The following is an 18,185-nucleotide window of genomic DNA, read 5'->3' as shown; positions in this document are numbered from 1 at the left end:
ACATGATGGCATGATGACATTTTGAATTCTGGACTTTTAGAATTGATTATTTCAGAATTGATAAAGTCAAAATTGTCAGTACTTTTTCCACCACTGCTTTTAGGTCTGCTTTGCATTTGTTCATTTGCTCAAGGTGATAGATACGGCAACCGGGGGGGGGGGGGGGGGGCATTCATTCCCCCCAGTAAGGCGCAGAACCGTTCCTATACGCCCCAGAAAGTGGACACATTCCTGACAAGGAGGGTACAGAGAAACCCCAGATATGGTTACAGCACACGCCACCCACAGTGCAGTCTGAAGACAAAGCGTGAAACAGGGGGAGACCAAGGAGTCGGAGGAGAGAGATGGAAAGAGAATGGAAGGAGGTGGAGGAGGAGAGAAAATAGAGATAGAAAGAGAATGGAAGAAGGTGGAGGACAGCGTGCTGTCAATCGGAGCTGTCGAGGAGCATTAGAGACGTCAGAGAGTCGGCAGCAGCAGGAGCTTCTCGCATGCTAGGTTTGCATGTGCGTCGTGCGAGCGGCCAAGCACGCGCATACACACACACACGCACACACTAGGCCTTCCTTGTGTACTTGGAAGGCACAGAGTAAAGCAGCTATACCAGCTAGCTAGATGACTTAACTTTTTCCACCGTGAGGCCAAAGGACCAAGTATGAAACCTATGTTTGTGCATTCCAGTGGAATTTGAGGAGTCACTTAGCCCAGTGGTTACCAAACCTTTTTTCAGAGGACCCATTTTTTTAAGATGACCCAATTCCCAATACTGTCTTTACTTGCCTAAGCACAGAAAATCCTAATTCACACTTGTATATGGTTGTAAAAGGCATAAGTTACAAGTAGCTAAATGCTTGCTTTACTTAGCAGAGGATATTCAGATGATATACTTATTAATATATCCAGAACCAGGCCTGGACTGTCACACCTGGTGGCCCAAAAAAATAAATATGCAAAATATATATAATATATATATTTTGGTGGCCCAAATGAAATCTCCCACGACCAGTCTTTGGGAAACGATGACATGTTTGCATTCCTAATGTGTTTTTGTTTTTGTCATCTTGCAAAGTGTAAAATGAAACCAAATTATTATTATTAAATTATTATTGTTAAACATCTGTATTACTTAATTAATTTACAAGAAGTCTATACAATTAGAGAATGTAGAAGAATTGCCTGTTGTCTCTCCTACTGGTACCATGAGGCATCAATACAGCACGGATTTGTGGACAAAATCTCATCCAACTAACAAAATATTCTTTAGTTTTGGGGTCTGAGACGCTAAATCGCATGAAATGGAGGTCCTGGGCTCAAATGCTGAATAAATAACGGCCTTGATATGAAAAACGTTGAAAACCACTGCCTTAAAATACCAATTTGCAGTAGAAATCCCCCACTTTGCGCCAGAGAAGAGACAGACAGACAGACAGACAGACAGACAGACAGGAGGGATGTAATTCAAGTAAACTAGGCCCCCATGCTGTGGTCTACACAAACACCCCACTGCGCTACAGTTAGACAAATTAATTGGCTCAAGTATGAGAGATTAAAGGAGGCTTATTCCAGGGCCGCCACTAATTGATTTCATATTCATGAACTCCTAATAAGAAGGGGGAAGGCTAGAGGGATCCAATTTACTGTGCACTCACTCACTCGGTTCTTAAGACTTGTGAAAAAAGATCTGTGGGAGAACTTCCCATGAGCCCAAACTTATAAAAACTGTACAGATTTGTCCTCCATAATTTTGCCTCGAGACATGATGCGCATCAGCCAGTATGCATCGCTGATTAAGAACTAGCACGTCTCTGATTTAAGAACTATAGCACCACAATCTGATATTTAGTGGGCACAAATATTACCTGACATACAGTGGTAGAAAGTAACTAAGTACATTTACTTAAAGTACTGTAGGCCTACTTAAGTGCAATTTTGAGGTATTTGTACTCTGCTATTTTCAAAAGAGTTTTTAAATTAAATATTATGCATAATGACTACTTTTACTTTTGGTACATTAAGTGCATTTTGATGCCAATGCTTTTGTACTTTTTTACAAGTACATTTAGAATTCCAGTATTTATACTTTTACTTAAGTAAAACAATCAAGTACTTTTTTCCCCACCACTGCAAATATGACATGAACTATGAGGTGGATGTAGATGTGGTACTCACCGGAAGGTTCTTCTGTACTGCTAGCTGTGGTCGTAGGAGGAGCGACTGGAATCTCTGCTCTCATCGGAAAAAAAATACAACAGACAAACTCAAGTCAGTTATATTGTACTGAATGAACAGCCACATCAAAATTGCCGTGTAGAAAAAAAACCTTGATATAAACGTACCGTATATAGGAGGCCTACATGTAAATTTGAGAAATTCGTTTATGAAAGGGAACGTTTCGGGCCATGTGCTGCAGGTGAATTGTTTTTGTTTTTCCTGCAGACAAGCTTTAATCTGCCACTACAGTACAATGTCTCTCACAGCTATACAACAGGGTCTTTATTCTCCTAGGTGGAGATATATCTGGGAAAATCTAGTCAAAAGGGCAATGTAAGATCTGAGGGCAAAGTGGTGTGAAATATGTAACCGTTTCATTCATACATATATTTATACTTCACCCTGCGTACACCTGTTATTGCAACAAACAAAAAAAGTGTTGGTGGTTTTGATGTCCCAAGACTTGATTCTCTCAGCCCTCCTTCATACCCTGTGTTGAAGTCGCACGCTGGTAGGAAGTTGACACTAAGAGAAGCCATGCACGAAGATATTCCTCCTCTTATCTCCAAAGGAGCATGGCGGCAACAGAAGATACAAAACACACAATGCATTTTTTGTTACTATAGACGGGGGAGATAAGAGCCCCACCAGAAGGGTTTTGTGCAGCGCGGCGAGGGGGTAAGCGAGGACAAAAGATGGCAACACAAAGACATACCAAAGAGACACCACATACACGTGAAAGAGATGCACGACACTGAGGAAAAAGCTTGGCGAAGTTGTGAAGGTTTTGCTTGTTCACTAGTTCAAGAGTTTGCGTGTTAAGGCAGAAAGAAAGAATCAAGTCTTTTTGATAAAAAATAAATCTGCCTATTTCGGACAGTTTGGGAAAAGGCCTCTTTTATAGTTCCATCCTGAACATGTAGTTCATCCACCATGAATCGAAATCGTCTCAAGCCGTAATCACGCACGTGCCCCATTGATTGTGGCTGGAATCAAGCTTTTTCACATGAAGAACTGGTCTGCGTAATGACAAGAATAACAATGGGCTCTACGCACACATGTCATTTTGGAAAGAACTTGGGCCCCTTCCCTACTTCCTTCACAGGTGTTACCGATGATACTAATGAAGGCTCTGTTCCTTTCTGGTCAAACAGAGTCAGGGTGTTGCTGTTGTGCATGTTGGCTCACTGGAAACACTCTGCTACACCAGTGGGTCTCAAAGTGTCCTTGAGTGGGTTCCAAATGGCCCTGTACAGGTGTCTGAGAGTGTACAAATGGAACAAAACGGACCCGGGACCCATTTGTACACTCTCAGAGTTATGGGATCATTGAAATGTAAAAGTTTGCGAACCACTGTACACAAAATGGAACAGTTCTCAGCCGTAATTAGTATCATCGGTGAAGGAAGTAGGGAAGGGCCCGGAAGTAGGAAGAGTTATCCTGTGTGCATAGAGCCCATTGCTACCAAAACAATGGTGTCTGAGGCCTGTGGGTCGCTTCACTGAAGTCTGATTTTTCTATGTCATTGTCACCATTCCGCCCATCCTCTAATCGCAAATCAGTGTTCGGCATCCGCACGTGCTAGTTCAATTAATGAGCCAGTTTCTCAGAGTTGACTTGTGGATTTATGGCTTACACAATGCTGGAAGGTATATATGAAGTCAGAGGTATAACATGACTCTTTGTCAGATTCCAATTGGCAAGGCCCATTTGGAGGGGCTGTTAAAAAACGAAGATTACCGAGTAATGCTGAGAGGAACTCCAGCGACTTGATCATCTCTCAGGGATCTCTGCATGTGCAACACCTCCGTTCTTATGTGACTTTCCCAGGGAAATCAAAGATATCCAATATCCAGTAAGTATATTTAATTCATCCCTTTGTTGGAATCGAGCCAAGCCTATAAAAGATGGGCTTTTAATCCCCCGGCATCTAATTATATATTGACAAAAGCAGCAATTAAGACATGTTGTTTTGAGAGGGCAACAAAGAGCCAATTAAAGTCCAGGCTTTGTGGTTCATGGTTCTGCAGTCGCCATTGGCATAAACTACTCCTTCTACTCACCACCATAAGAATCTTAAATATTGAATGTTCAGCGCCTGTCTTCAGGCACTGAAATTGTGCAAACCAAATGGACCCACAAAGGGTCTATACAGTATGTAGCTCCATTTGTACACTATCCATTTGTATACAGTACAACACTGTATACCGTGTACAGAAGGTGATTTTTGACTGCAGTTCTGAGGGTTGCTTGACTTTTAAAACGGATGGTGGGAAACGTACCTTGAGGAAAAACGAGTTACACTGTGCAACCTAAGCTTCATGTGGTTTAATGTGAGATCCGTCAGGGTTTAGAGGTGATGGGTGCGAACAGTGTTCTGGGCATAGGCTTTACTGTAGATTTATGGGGCTTGAACCTGTCGACAAATTGAGAAATCCGTGGAAGAGTGTAACCCTGGGGGGGCTCAATTAAATGGTGTGTTTGTCTAAGATATATATTTACTGGTCAGACTGCACAGTCAGATGCTAAGCGCTTGTCTGAGGAAAAGCAATGGAGGAGAAAAACCAAATAATTCTGTTTGCAGTGTATATTTGGCCATGTTTTGTCTAAGGCAGGTCTGAGTGTGTGTGTGTGTGTGTGTGTGTGTGTGTGTGTGTGTGTGTGTGTGTGTGTGTGTGTGTGTGTGTGTGTGTGTGTGTGTGTGTGTGTGTGTGTGTGTGTGTGTGTGTGTGTGTGTGTGTGTGTGTGTGTGTGTGTGTGTGTGTGTGTGTGCTTGTGTAAGAAAGTGACCTTATCCCAGACAATATTTTACTATGGAGGGTTTTTGTTGGGGGTATCAGATGAGTATATATATACAGTTTGTATACCTGTATAGGCCTTTCACAATTATTACATAATCGCCTAATCGCAATTATTTGACATAATCGCAATTGTTTTTGCATAATGGTCAATCATTTCCTTGTTGAAAGACATTTCCAAGCATTTTTCAAAGATGGTGAAAAATAGCTGATCCACAAACTTTCAACATGTTACGAAATGACGTGTTGTAAGCTTGTAGATCAGCTATGTCTTGATTAAACGTGCCAGTGATTTCTTTGTATATTTCAGTCATTTGTCATATCTGCCCTGTGAAATTTGTGATTATGAAGCCTAAAATGCAAAAATAAATACAAATTGTAACGTTCCAATGTTAAATGCAACAAAACAACAACACACAATTAAATCGCAATTATTTGTGTGACAATTAATCGTCAGCTTAAATTTGCAATCGTGACAGCCCTATTTATGTATGATATATTGCATGGACAAAGACTGCTTCCACGTACTTATGCAGGGGGCAATGGGTGAGCGGCTCTGCTGGTAGCCTTTAGCGCAGCGGTTGCATGTGATACCGGTCACGCCGTCTTTACAAGGACATTGGCCCGTGGTGTGGTTACAGGTTTTGCCAGCGGCGCCCACGGGATGGCAATCACATGCTGTGAGGAAACAGGAAGACAGAGAGAGGCATAGTGAGTGCTGGTGACACAAACACACACACACACACACACACACACACATACATGGGATGACACACAAACACAGGTACATTTAAAGAGAGTACACAGGTGAGAACATGACAGCAGTGGTGGTGGCAACGATAACGAGAGCGTGTTGAGGGAGAGGTGAAGCTGTGGGAAGCATAGAGAGACACAACTTACTTGGGTCCATGTGATGTCACGAGAAAAAAGAAAAACGCTGTAAAAACACCCCAACAATGACATTCTATCCTGAAGATGTATTGTACATGTACAAGAGACATTTGTTGAGAATCTGGTATTAATAACCGAGACTCCTCCTGAGCTCTCCACATCACCTTGTGTACTTGAACAAGACACAGGAGTGTGTTTGTGTGCGTGCGTGCATGTGTGCGTGCGTGTGTGTGTGGTGTGTGTGTGTGTGGTGTGTGTGTGTGTGTGTGTGTGTGTGTGAGTGCGTGTGCGTGCGCGTGCGTGTGTGTGTATACAGTACAGTATGTGTGCAGTGTAACGTTGGTGTGCCAGGGCCGGGGTTGTGCATGTTTACCAAATGATCAAATAAGGAAGGATAATCCTAATTGGCTGTTTCTGATTAATGCGGCACTTTGAACACCATCCCAAAATGTCTGTCACACTTCCTGGCAGACTGGGGGGTCCATCGAACACACATGCTTCAGGAATGTAATCATTTTCCAATTGCTCTCCCCCCCAATCCAAGCCCCTAACTCATTTCAAACCCATACCCCCTCTGTCAGACTCCAAATCAATGTTGAATAACAGTTATTCGAGAGCCTTTCCTTTTGATCCACTTTGATGTATTAATTTTTACGTATGTCATAGAGGTGTGTCAGTTAATAGTGATAGTGAGCTACACAAAATGTATACAGTAAATGATGTTACTCTAATACAGAACAGAACTTTCCATTGCCATGCTGTATCTATACACACAAACATTTATCCATCTGTACCTCTGGGCATGTGCAAATGTAACCAAATGGACCCATGCCAATACTTTTGTACTTTTACTCAAGTACATTTTTACTTTTCTTTTTTTAAACTTGTTTTCAAAGTAGTTCTACATTGCAGTACTTTTTATTAAGTATCCACTTTTCCACTTTTTCCAAATTATGTCAGTCAAATCATAATGTGTTGTGTTATTATTATGCGGAGCATACTCTTCTCTGAGCCTGGAGGCCAGGGCCCGGTCCGCCTCCCCTCCCTCCCTGTGCCGTGTCTTCTCTGAGCCTGGAGGCCAGGGCCCGGTCCGCCTCCCCTCCCTCCCTGTGCCGTGTCTTCTCTGAGCCTGGAGGCTATAGGGCCCGGTCCGCCTCCCCTCCCTCCCTGTGCCGTGTCTTCTCTGAGCCTGGAGGCTATAGGGCCCGGTCCGCCTCCCCTCCCTCCCTGTGCCGTGTCTTCTCTGAGCCTGGAGGCTATAGGGCCCGGTCCGCCTCCCCTCCCTCCCTGTGCCGTGTCTTCTCTGAGGCTGGAGGCTATAGGGCCCGGTCCGCCTCCCCTCCCTCCCTGTGCCGTGTCTTCTCTGAGCCTGGAGGCTATAGGGCCCGGTCCGCCTCCCTCCCTCCCTCCCTCCCTGTGCCTGGAGGCTCTCTGAGCCTGGAGGCCCTCCCTGTGCCGTGTCACTTGTCGCTGTGAAAGCCTTCAAAGGCAAACGGCTGAATGATGTCGCTTGTGGTCTGCGAGTGTACTTAGTGGTTAGGCCTGTTGTTTCGGAACGCGCTGAGAGCGCTGCGCGTCGTCAAGGTTCTTCAGCCTGCGGGCCAAAATGACGCCATTGATATGGATGCTATTCACTAGAAACGACCGAGCGGCAGTGGTGGGAAGAGTACTCGCATTTTGTACTTGAGTAAAAGTATCAATACTGCAGTGTAGAAGTGTTGCGAGTGAAAGTCCGGAATTCAAAAGTGCAAAAGTATTGCCATCCAGTACCACGTACCAAAAGTAAAAGTACTCATTTCAAGTTTTCAACACATTTTTTGAAAATAGCCGATCACGACGGTTAATGTATGTTTTGTAATAATAATAAAAATCTACAATGTAACTAGTAGCCTAGCCATGGTTCACAATCACATGACGCTTGTACTTCACGAGCGTCATGGCTTAACTTCCGCCTGTTTTACGCGATTGCTACATTTACATTGAAGAAAGAAGAAGAAATTCGCTGGCACAGCGATTAGCATTGCTGCATTCCGCGTTGTTTAATAAAAGGCATTTTTATCCAAGCTGTTTTTTTGCCATAGGCTTTCAACTATGCGCCCCTATCGGTCAGGAGGAGTGTTGCACTCTGAAACACTGGGTGTGTTCGGTATAGTTACGCTGACCGCACTGCCAATACAAACTAATACAGTAGGTGAGTGCGCTCCCGGTGAGCAACTGTGAGTTTTCCGAACACACCCCGTTTGAGAAAAATATCTAGGGCGCTCTGATTAAAATGCCTTTTATTTAATCCTGGTCTCTAAACTGCCTCCCCCTGGCCAGCCGGGGCGCCTGATGGAGGGGAAAGGAACTGGTTGGAATAACGTGTTCCTTCCACGCACTACGTCCAACCAGGGAAACTCCCCCCTGTCAGGTGTAAAGGAGCAACTTGGACACTATGGCGTGAAGGAAGCATGAGTTCAAGTCCGTTGCTCTCCCCAGGTTGGCGGAGGGTGTGTAGAGCCCAGGATCACATTAGATAATTGACACAGGGGTGAAAATGGGTTACAAAATCGTGGGATAAAAATTATGAAAAAATAAAATGCCTTTTATTAAACAACGTGGAATGCAGCAATGCTAATCGATGTCCCAGCTAATTTCTAATATCCGTGGCACACGTGGTGAGTACTTTATATTTTAAATCGGAATGTTTATGTACACGTTTTCAGTGTAAATGTAGCAATCACGTAAAACTGGCTTCGGTTGCGTCATGGGCTTCAGGGACTATAACCAATTTTTCAAATAAATATAGTGCAGTAAAAGTAGGATCCGTGGAGTAGAAGGAAAATTATTGGAAATTGGAAATACTTGAGTAAAGTACAAATACCTCAAAATTGTACTTAAGCACAGTACTTACTGTAAATGTACTCTTTTACTTTCTACCACTGCTTGAAGGTAGAACTGAGCGGTCAGCCGAGTTGTAAATATTTAAACTTTTTTTTAAATGGATAGTTTAGCTTTCTCGGTTTCAATACTTTAGACGGGATATAATGATATACACAATGGTGCAATTGTGTAAAATAAATTAGGCTAATAGTCCTTGTAATCCAAACATGAATGACAGTGTGACATATTCTTGTTATTATTGTGCCTAATTTAATCTGATCTTTCAGTTGAAACATTCAATATACTGCAGTAGTTTGACCCACACAGTGCATGGATACGCTTGTGACTCCCGCCCGGTTTCAGTGCCTGCGTTTAGGAGACATGGAGCCCTCTGTGGGAACCACACACTGCAGGTGGCCTCGGGCTGAAAAACCCGCTGCAAACCGGTAATGTAATAGAGTTTCTATTCACATTATCTTCTGCCTTTACGTCCCTCAAAATTAGCTGTTTATGTGATTTGGAGAAGTGTAGAGAACTGAACCATTTGAGACAGCTGTTTATACTTTGAGTGGTAACGATCAATAGAATGCAGCCCGCCTCACTCTCTCTCCCCTTTATCTTTATTGTCTGTTTCCTGCGATTTCGCCGCAGTTGATGCTCTTATCTCGACCTGTCAACACGCTGATGTATGTCTGTATGCGTGTGTGTGTGTGTGTGTGTGTGTGTGTGTGTGTGTGTGCTCATGCACGCTCGCTCACACGTACGTCATGTTAGGGCAGAGTAACCCGTGGTCATTCAACTCTCTTATCGGACTGTCTGCTTTAAAGTGTGTGTAATGATTAGGTCGGCTGTCAGTGGCTTTCATTGTTTTCCGCTTTCACAGTTTTGTCTGGCACCGTATAGGAGAGAGAGCATGAATTTCACGCACACCAATGCAGGCAATGCACGCACACACACATGGCATGCAAGAGTCAAATGAACACTACAGATTTTGCTGTGTAGCCAGTTGAAAAGCTTTCCGTCAAAGTTTAAGGGGAGAAAGGGCAACGTGTATCTCTAGCGAGAGGTTCAGAGAGCTCAGGTAGTCTGTGGGGTTGTCTGTGGTTGTCTCTGTAAATCAAGGTGCACAGCACTTGGCCTACAGGTGGGATGTTCCTTCATCTCTTCCTCGTTTTAAAGGCTTTTCTATGAGTCACGTTGTGATATTATAGAAATTTTGATCTAATATAAATGTAATAAATAAAATAAACTTTTGACATTTTTCACCTACCTGCCCAAAAAAGCAGTTCAAAATCAGGACACATCGGTTGCTGATTTACTGACTGACTGGCTGACCGACCGACTAATTGCAGAGCCCGAGTGAGAGTTGCATGGTGTAAGTGTTTGTGTCCTGTCCACTCTCAGTAGTCAAATGGTTGGAGACGCTCCTTCAGATGGCTCAGGTAGATAAGGAGAGAGAAGGAAAGCCCCTTCCCTTTGTTATCCGCCCAAGTACATGAACCATATAGCATCCCACCCTATTGAGGGTATGCGCACATGCATAAAGTGAATGGCAAATCGAGTGGCAAAGCGACAGGCAAAATTAGTTTAACATTGTTTAATGCAATCAGATACTTTTCTGTTTGGATGTATGAGCTGTCAAGGCCAGAAAGTAGTTTTTTGCCACTCAGATAACTTCCGGGTTTCATGATGATGTCACGCGCATACCCTCTATTCTGGGCATGTCATTATGGAGGAACATTCAGCAAAAAAATATGCAAACATTCTGCAAAGACATTTGCTATAGAAGGAGAAAAGGAGGGGGAATGTATAGAGTAGACCCTGGGGGACCCCAGTCAATGAAGTATACAGGGTTTACGGGAATCCCTTTGGGGGTTTTTACCTTTCAAGAAAGGGAACCCCTTTTGGGGTTCTTGTTGCTATCTAGCAGTAGCAACATAATCTTTTTTGTAATTCTTATAAATATTTCTGAAAACTTTAGAATCTGCCCCAGGTCAAAATGGGTTAAGTGGTTACTTGAAGGAACCCACTCTCATGACGTGACGCTGAGAAAGGTGCAAGGAAGTGAGCTGCATGGGGGAACCTTTTCCATTTGTTTGGCAGAGGCGATACGGGCTTAAGGCTAATTGATGCTTCAAGGAAAGTGGCGTGCAGCATGTTGCTCCGAAAAACCATTGACACCTTTTTCAGTCGAAAATGCCTTATTTTAAAACTATAAGCCTTTTTTCTTGCTAAAAACATAAATTAGTCTTTAGTCCTATGTAATTATATTAGCCCTGTCATTTTCCTGAATAAAGATCTTCTGCGATAGACTCTGATGTAGCCCAGAGAGTGAGTTCCTAACGTTGAAAAAAGAGGACTTGGCTCTGGGAGTCACACATTAAAGAATGTAGACTGTTTTTGGTTAATGGGGGAGAGTGGAAGGCATTTCAAAGGCAGGCGGTCGGGGGCGGTCTGCTTCAGTGGCTTCGTAGGAGGCTGAGATTGCACAATGTGATAATTTTTTGAACGCCGCCAATCGTTTACCATAAAGCTCGTGTTTGAAGTCTGAGCTCTTGCTCCCCTATTTGGTTTGTGCCTTCTGCGCCAATAAGAATAATTTGTTGGCTGCTGGAGAGTGTCCAAGCTAGCCAAGGCTGTGCTCTATTATAATTAGGGTTCTGCTCCTCCGCAAATATCTGCATCGACCAAGGAAAGAGATATGGTTATGGGGTTGTTACGCTGCACATAAACAGCTTTTCTAAATGACGTGTTTATCTAATATAAACTGGGTGCCTTGCTATCTGCATTGTTTTTCTTCATTGTTTTGTTTTTATTACTCAAAAGCTCTCAACGACTGTGACAGTCTTCGAAAGATTCACGTTTTGGACGAATGGCATTTTATGCACAACGCAATACTTGCCGTGTGTCGTTCTAATTGAAAACAGCTCGCCCTCTGGAAACCCAAAACAAAAAGTGAAGTCATGAAAAACAATATTTTCAAATCCCATACAGAATACGGTTTATATGTTGTTAATAAAAAAGGCTAACTGTGTCAATGAAAGACGTATGCTGAGCAGTAAGTAAGCAGCAGCGAGTAGTACATTATTGACTTTATTCTAATCAAATTGGACCATCGCTGAGTCAAAAGCTAATTGACCTCTGTGGAAAAATATGTTCCAAATTATTGAACTATCGGGTGTAATCATATAATGCCCGATGTTAGGATTTGCATCGGGAAGGAACGAGAATCAGTGTCATTGATCCGATGCCAAGTTGCACAGGTTTGGTCATTTTAACTTTGATTGTTTTCTTTGGCAAAGGTTCAGAGAATCACCTCATTATGCAGTCATTATATAGTATATATAGTGTACCTTGCATGAATAGCAAATTGTTGTAGATATGAAGAGATCAGTTCGATTAACAAGTCACAGTTTAAAATGAAGTCAGAGAGACAGAAATCTAAAAATGTATTGGAATATCATTGTAGTCAGCTGATTAGACATACTGTATCAGTTCTGCTAACATACATACTGTACCTAATACACAATTGTCTTTGTAGAATCACATTGGTTCTCTACAATATCTGGCTAAGGTGTTCAAAGACCACCCAGAGAGCTGCCCACCTCTACCGCGCAACATCTGTTTGTCATTTACCTCTTCAATATCACCTGTTTAAGATCAACTTGAGCATTTCTCTATCAAGTCAGCTCTGTAGGTTTGTTCCTGTACACTCTACGCTAAAGAATCTGTACCGTTTTACTCAGCAACTCTGGTTGTTTTTCAGTTAAACACACAAGCAAAACATGCTCCGCGTTTACAGTCTCACTGAAAGAGTTGTGGATTTGCACAGTATAAATCTAGCCACCGGACACCAGTCTTGATTTTGACAGCGCATTTTGATTTAGTTCTAGTCGTAGTCTTTTGACTAAAATAACATTTAGTTTTATTACTTTTTAGTCATATTTTTCTCATCTGAAATGTTTTTGTTTTAGTCGACTAAATAGTATACGGTTTTAATCTGCAGTTGATTTTGTAGACTAAAATGGATTTTGGCGGCACGTGATGGCGTCATAATGGCTGATTGTACACTTGGTTGCATGCTGAAAATAGCCGATCTACAAGCTCACCTTGTAGATGTGCTATTTTCAGAGCGCAACACCGGAGCGCAACCAAACAAGACGACTTGTCTTTTAGTTCTACTGGATCTCTTCTCCACTAGTATCTCCCTAACATTTTAGTCTAGTATTTATTTGTTGACGAAAATGTCAATTAGTCTCCCACCAAGTCTCCCACCAACCTGGTGATCTGCCTGTGGTTCTTCTGCTCCCCAATCCGTTCACTGAATACTAATACTATTTAATAGACCATAATTCAATAAATAACCAGACGTCCCCATTGTCACTTTGTTGTGATATGTACAATGCAGAACAAATGGACAGAAATTAGTTATTTATTTCTCTTTTAATTCAATTGTCTTGAGTTATGATATATGGTAGATCTGACATAGGAAAAGCCCTGTGTGATGTTATCAATTTGGAAGGAGAGAGAGAAAGAGAGAGAGAGAGAGAGAGAGAGAGAGAGAGCACTCCGTAATATAATTACACACTCATATCTTCAATTTATTCACCAGTAACATTCCAAATATAGTTTGTAAAAATGTTTTAATTGGCACAAGAGATGGGTCATGCTTCATATCATTTGTCAGCTTGGTGTAATTACTGTGGATTCTTTATTGTAAGCCTGTTTTGATGTAATCGAATACCAGCAGTAGAACTTGGACAGAGTTTGCTTATAATTATGTCGGGGGGGGAAGGGGGGGGGGGGGGGCAGGGGGGGTGGGCGAGTCGGGGGACATAAACTCTGGCAAACTTCAGGGATTAAATTGAACAAAACCGCTTAGGTAAGCTGACATTTTTTATAAATTATGATGAAATCTATTTACCCTTTAGGTTCGGAGTGAGGCAATAGTGAATGTAATGGAGTCTGTGAGAATGTTGTCCCCTGTGTGGGTGAGATAGAGTTTCCTACTTGGAGGACCCTACTGTAATGAGTATGTACAGTATGCGATGCAATGCCCGGGGCCACAATATCACACTTCTACTAAGAGCCTGTGGTAGTAACGCCACCACTCTACAATAAACTGTACATGACATTTACAACATTATTGTACATTGTGTTGTTATATATATAATTAGAATTTGATGCTGTATTGCTGCGTTGTGTGTGTGTGTGTGTGTGTGTGTGTGTGTGTGTGTGTGTGTGTGTGTGTGTGTGTGTGTGTGTGTGTGTGTGTGTGTGTGTGTGTGTGTGTGCGTGCGTGCGTGCGTGCGTGCGTGCGTGCATGCGTGCGCGTCTGCAGTAGTGTACATGCGCATGTTCATGCATGCATGCAGGACAGGTATGTAGTAATGATGATGGCTGAAATAAATGACAATGGGAGTGACATGCTCACTTATTTTTTAAAGCTACCAAATATTCTAGAACAAGTAACCTTCATTACATGTACATAGTACACATGCGTCACATAAAAGTACATTTCAGACATGTTTGACACACATGTTGCTTACAATACTGAAACTGACAAACAGAATTGTTACCAAAAGCTGCAATGTTGCACAGATAACAGTTTGAGCTGTTTGCTCAGCCCAAATTCCAACATTTCCTTAGCGAGAGTAGGACCACCAAGCAGTTATAAGTCATGAGTACGAGGACCACCAAGCAGTTATGGAGCAAGAGGAAACAGCCAGGAAGCAGAGGGCGCATGCATAGAAGACAACAAGAAAAAAGTTGAAATGGACAAAGTGCCTTTCAGTTTCCTAGTCGGTAGCCGCTGCCTGGTTCTCAAAAGCTTTACAGAGAACTTGCAGAGCCTGCCCCACACGACGTAAACAAATGCACACATACTATTCTAATCTGTACTGTACTGTACTGTACTGTACTGTACTGTACTGTACTGTACTGTACTGTACTGTACTGTTATTGTCAAGATGCCTGCAGGATTCATGGTCGATGCATTTTGTGCATATTTTGAACATTGTTTTACCAGTAAGAGTTTTTTCTATAATAACAAATGATGTGCCCATTATTTAACTATTTGCAAATTAAACAAGAATGGAATTCACTTTGTATTCACTCTGATGTTTGTAAATGCAAAAGCGGATGCATCCTTGCAGTAGTTAAAAAGCTGCATTAGCCATTAGAGAGAATCATGGCATTCTCATCATACATTTAAAACTCTGTCAAATTCAAATTGATATTCCTCATGAATAAAATGTTCTTATGGTTGCATGTCTGAAGAACAAAGAGGGGTTTTTCTTGTGCTTTGTTTCAGCACACACCACAAAGCTTAAAAACAGCTACTGTGCTTTTCTGTTCTACAGTTCGAAGTTATTTCAAGGAGCCTTGTATATTTAGTCTAGAAGGACACGTAAACAAACTTAAATCATCTGACAAAACCTCTGAAATCCCACGATAAAATACTACTGCAGGACCTTCAGGCATCTGTCTTATTCCAATACCAGAAACAAACCCCCCGTGAAAATGAGTTATGGGATGCTGAAAGAATCAAGTCTTGGACACATGAGAAGGGATGTAAAAACAAGAGCAAAAAAAAGGTTAAATCGCCGCAATTAGCGAGCCCGCTCAACGTAGTAGAGGATAAGGGTTAAGGATACACAATGTCCTGCGATGATGAATGTCTGTTTGCATTCCCAGTCGACGGAAGAATGAGGCCGAGGTGTTAGTGTCGTGAATGAATGCAGTAACGAGATACTAAATGGATTATGGATATTTCCCAATGACTGTTTTTGTTATGGAGTGTTGTTTAATGCTGAGAATGAAAGATATGCTGGATATGGTGGGTGGACGTCAGTAATACAGCGAGGTTGAATGGAAACCTAGCTGCCTTGTTTTGTTTTGTTTCTCTCTCCTGGATTGACAATTGTTTTGATACAGCAGCAGCGAGCATAACTTCATGGCAAACGCGTGTTTTTGAAAGGTTGTGAAAGTGATATACTGAACGGGCAGCACGTATCAAATAAAGATAACAAACAATGCTGATGAATCATCACAATACTGTCAAGTAGAAGAGACATAAATCAATATTATCTGCCAAATTCGCGGGAAAAACGATACACATACTGACTGGCTACACCCTGAATGAGATCAAACTAACATCAGATTACGCCGCTGATATTTTACTTTCCGTGTCAATACGAGGGGTACGTAGGTGGGTTTGTTTGTTTACTTCCTGGTGAATGATGTGGGAAAACTCTGGCTTAAACTGTCAGCAAGCGGCTAACATTTCCTTATGGAGCAGGTATGTCTTACATGTGAGTGTGTGCATGCATGTGTGTTTGAGCCTGTGTCTTGGAAATGTGCGTGCGTGTGTGTGTGCGTGCGTGCGTGCACACTGGTGTATTTGTGTTTGGACTGTGGCATTAAGATTAACAAAATAAAACAAAAAGAGGAAGGAAAATGTTCGTTTTCCCTCTTACTGTGGTCACTACCATGGTGAAGGTAGAACTGACTTCTCTTTGTTCAATATGGGACAATATGGGAAAAGTGTGTGTGTGTGTGTGTGTGTGTGTGTGTGTGTGTGTGTGTGTGTGTGTGTGAGAGAGAGAGTGTGTGCGTGCGTGCATGTGTATGTGTCCATACAAAGCAAGGCTGGGGTGTCTGTGGGCTTGTTTGCACAAGGATTCATCTCCTGTTATCTTTCCCTCTAGCTATAGCAGAGGTGAGAAAACACAGCCTTCTCTCTCTCTCTCTCTCCCTGTTCTATTCTTTGACCCTTATTAGCCATGGTGAGGGCTGATGGCATGCTATCCATCCCCACCGTGTGTGTGGTGAGAGGAGAGCACACCTGTGTGGGGCTATCCTCCCTCCTTAAACCCTCTCAGCTGTATCCACCCCTCCCCCTATCACGCACGCACACACACACACACACACACACACACACACATACTCACAACCCCTATCCCCCCCTTGTTTCCTCCCCATACGCCTCTTCCTCTTAACCGGTGTTTCTCCCTATCTATCCATCCATCCCTTCCTTCCTTCTCGCACAGTGGTGGAAAAAGTACTCAGATATCTTTACTTAGTAAGTAAAAGTTACGAGTAAACGTCCCGCATTGCAAATGTTGAGCTGCGCTCAGACCTGAATATATAGATTAGCTCGGTTTGCCCTGTTTGTGCCGCGCCATGCAGTCGCACCGTGCCCGTTCGCGCAACTCTTTGCATTGACTTTGTATGTAAGCGAGGCGCTCTAACCAACCAAGTCTGAACACACCTTTACTTTTTGTTGTTTTTATTTCCCCCTTTTGTGCCAGGGAAACAAATACATCTTCAATACAAGAAATAAATGTTCAGAATCTACAGGTAAGCTGCAGATAACCAACACACCGACATAGCCAACGCAAAATCAACAACAGCCACTATCATGTCAGTTTTATTTGCTGATACCGATATTGACCGATAACGGCAAATATTGTCCGATACCGATGTATCGGTGTCGGTACATTGGTGCACCCCTGATTTCTACATTGCAGTACTGATACTTTGAGTATCAAAGAAATGTAAATTGAGTACTTTTTCCACCACTGTCTCGATCTCTCTTCCTCACTTCCTTCTGCCATCGCTCTGCGTCTCATTCTTCTCTGCCCTGCACGGAGGATCACTTCACACCTTGAGGTGAGGCGTGTTTGTTTTGCTTGTCCTGTCAGCTCGGCCCCCCCCAACCCCACCTCAAATAACTCAGTGTCAACTCTGGGAACACCCAGTCACCCACCCATACCTGCCCCCAACCACCGCAATTCTGACAGACCCTAAAACTCATCTCCGTTGACAGAGAGAGATGAGGGCGAGACAAACTCTGGAATGTAAAGGTCTCCTGTCTGGCGTTTATTTTCTCTTTTTTCATCCCCCTCCTACTTCCTGTCATTTATCATTACCTTAATTCATCTCAATAGTGGCCATTATTATCAGCTGCCTGCGTGTATCGGTGGCATTTTTAAAAGACGTGATTTGAAATGGAATTGAACAACACGCCGCACCTATAATACCTGTCATTTTGGGACACAGTGAATTAAATAATTTAATCAATTTTCCAGATTTTAAAGCTAGTCATCTCCAGTAGCCCTTTTCTATCTGGGAAATTGTGTTATTTCTAGTACTTTTGGCCACACAATCGCTAAAATGTCTTTAAACGACGAATCCTGTCGCTGGATTAGGCGGATCTTTTTTGTAAAGACTGCCTGCCTGCCTGTGACAGCTGAATACAAAGTGAGACACGGAAAACCAAAAGAAAACCAAGGAAAAAACAAGGCAGAAATAAAAAAGCCAGCATCCATACCTTTGCAGGCCTTCCTATGCGAGATGGTCTTGGACAGGTCTCGGTAGTAGCCCTCCTTGCAGTAGTGGCAGTGACGGCCGGCCGTGTTG

At 42.8% G+C, this 18,185-nt stretch overlaps 1 protein-coding gene across 2 annotated transcripts in view; it reads right to left on the bottom strand.

Annotated features, from left to right (window-relative positions):
* The window catches only part of LOC310859256 (netrin-1), an 85,683-nt gene that overhangs the window by 19,186 nt on the left and 48,312 nt on the right, over positions 1-18,185 (bottom strand). The window contains exons 2-4 of one of the 2 annotated variants that reach the window (XM_083765664.1): positions 18,097-18,185; positions 5,538-5,687; positions 2,170-2,223 (exon numbers count right to left, since the gene is read on the bottom strand). The exon at positions 18,097-18,185 is cut by the window's right edge and continues 100 nt beyond it. In XM_083765664.1, the coding sequence (XP_083621790.1) occupies positions 2,170-2,223; positions 5,538-5,687; positions 18,097-18,185 (293 nt within the window). The remainder of the gene's footprint in view (positions 1-2,169; positions 2,224-5,537; positions 5,688-18,096) is intronic. The other variant, XM_083765665.1, reaches the window with a different exon arrangement.

Source organism: Protomyctophum parallelum (assembly GCF_964188405.1).
Source record: "Protomyctophum parallelum genome assembly, chromosome: 5".
Taxonomy (NCBI): Eukaryota; Metazoa; Chordata; class Actinopteri; order Myctophiformes; family Myctophidae; genus Protomyctophum; species Protomyctophum parallelum.
Note: the sequence above shows the minus strand (reverse complement) of the source record. Positions and strands in the feature narration are given on the sequence as shown.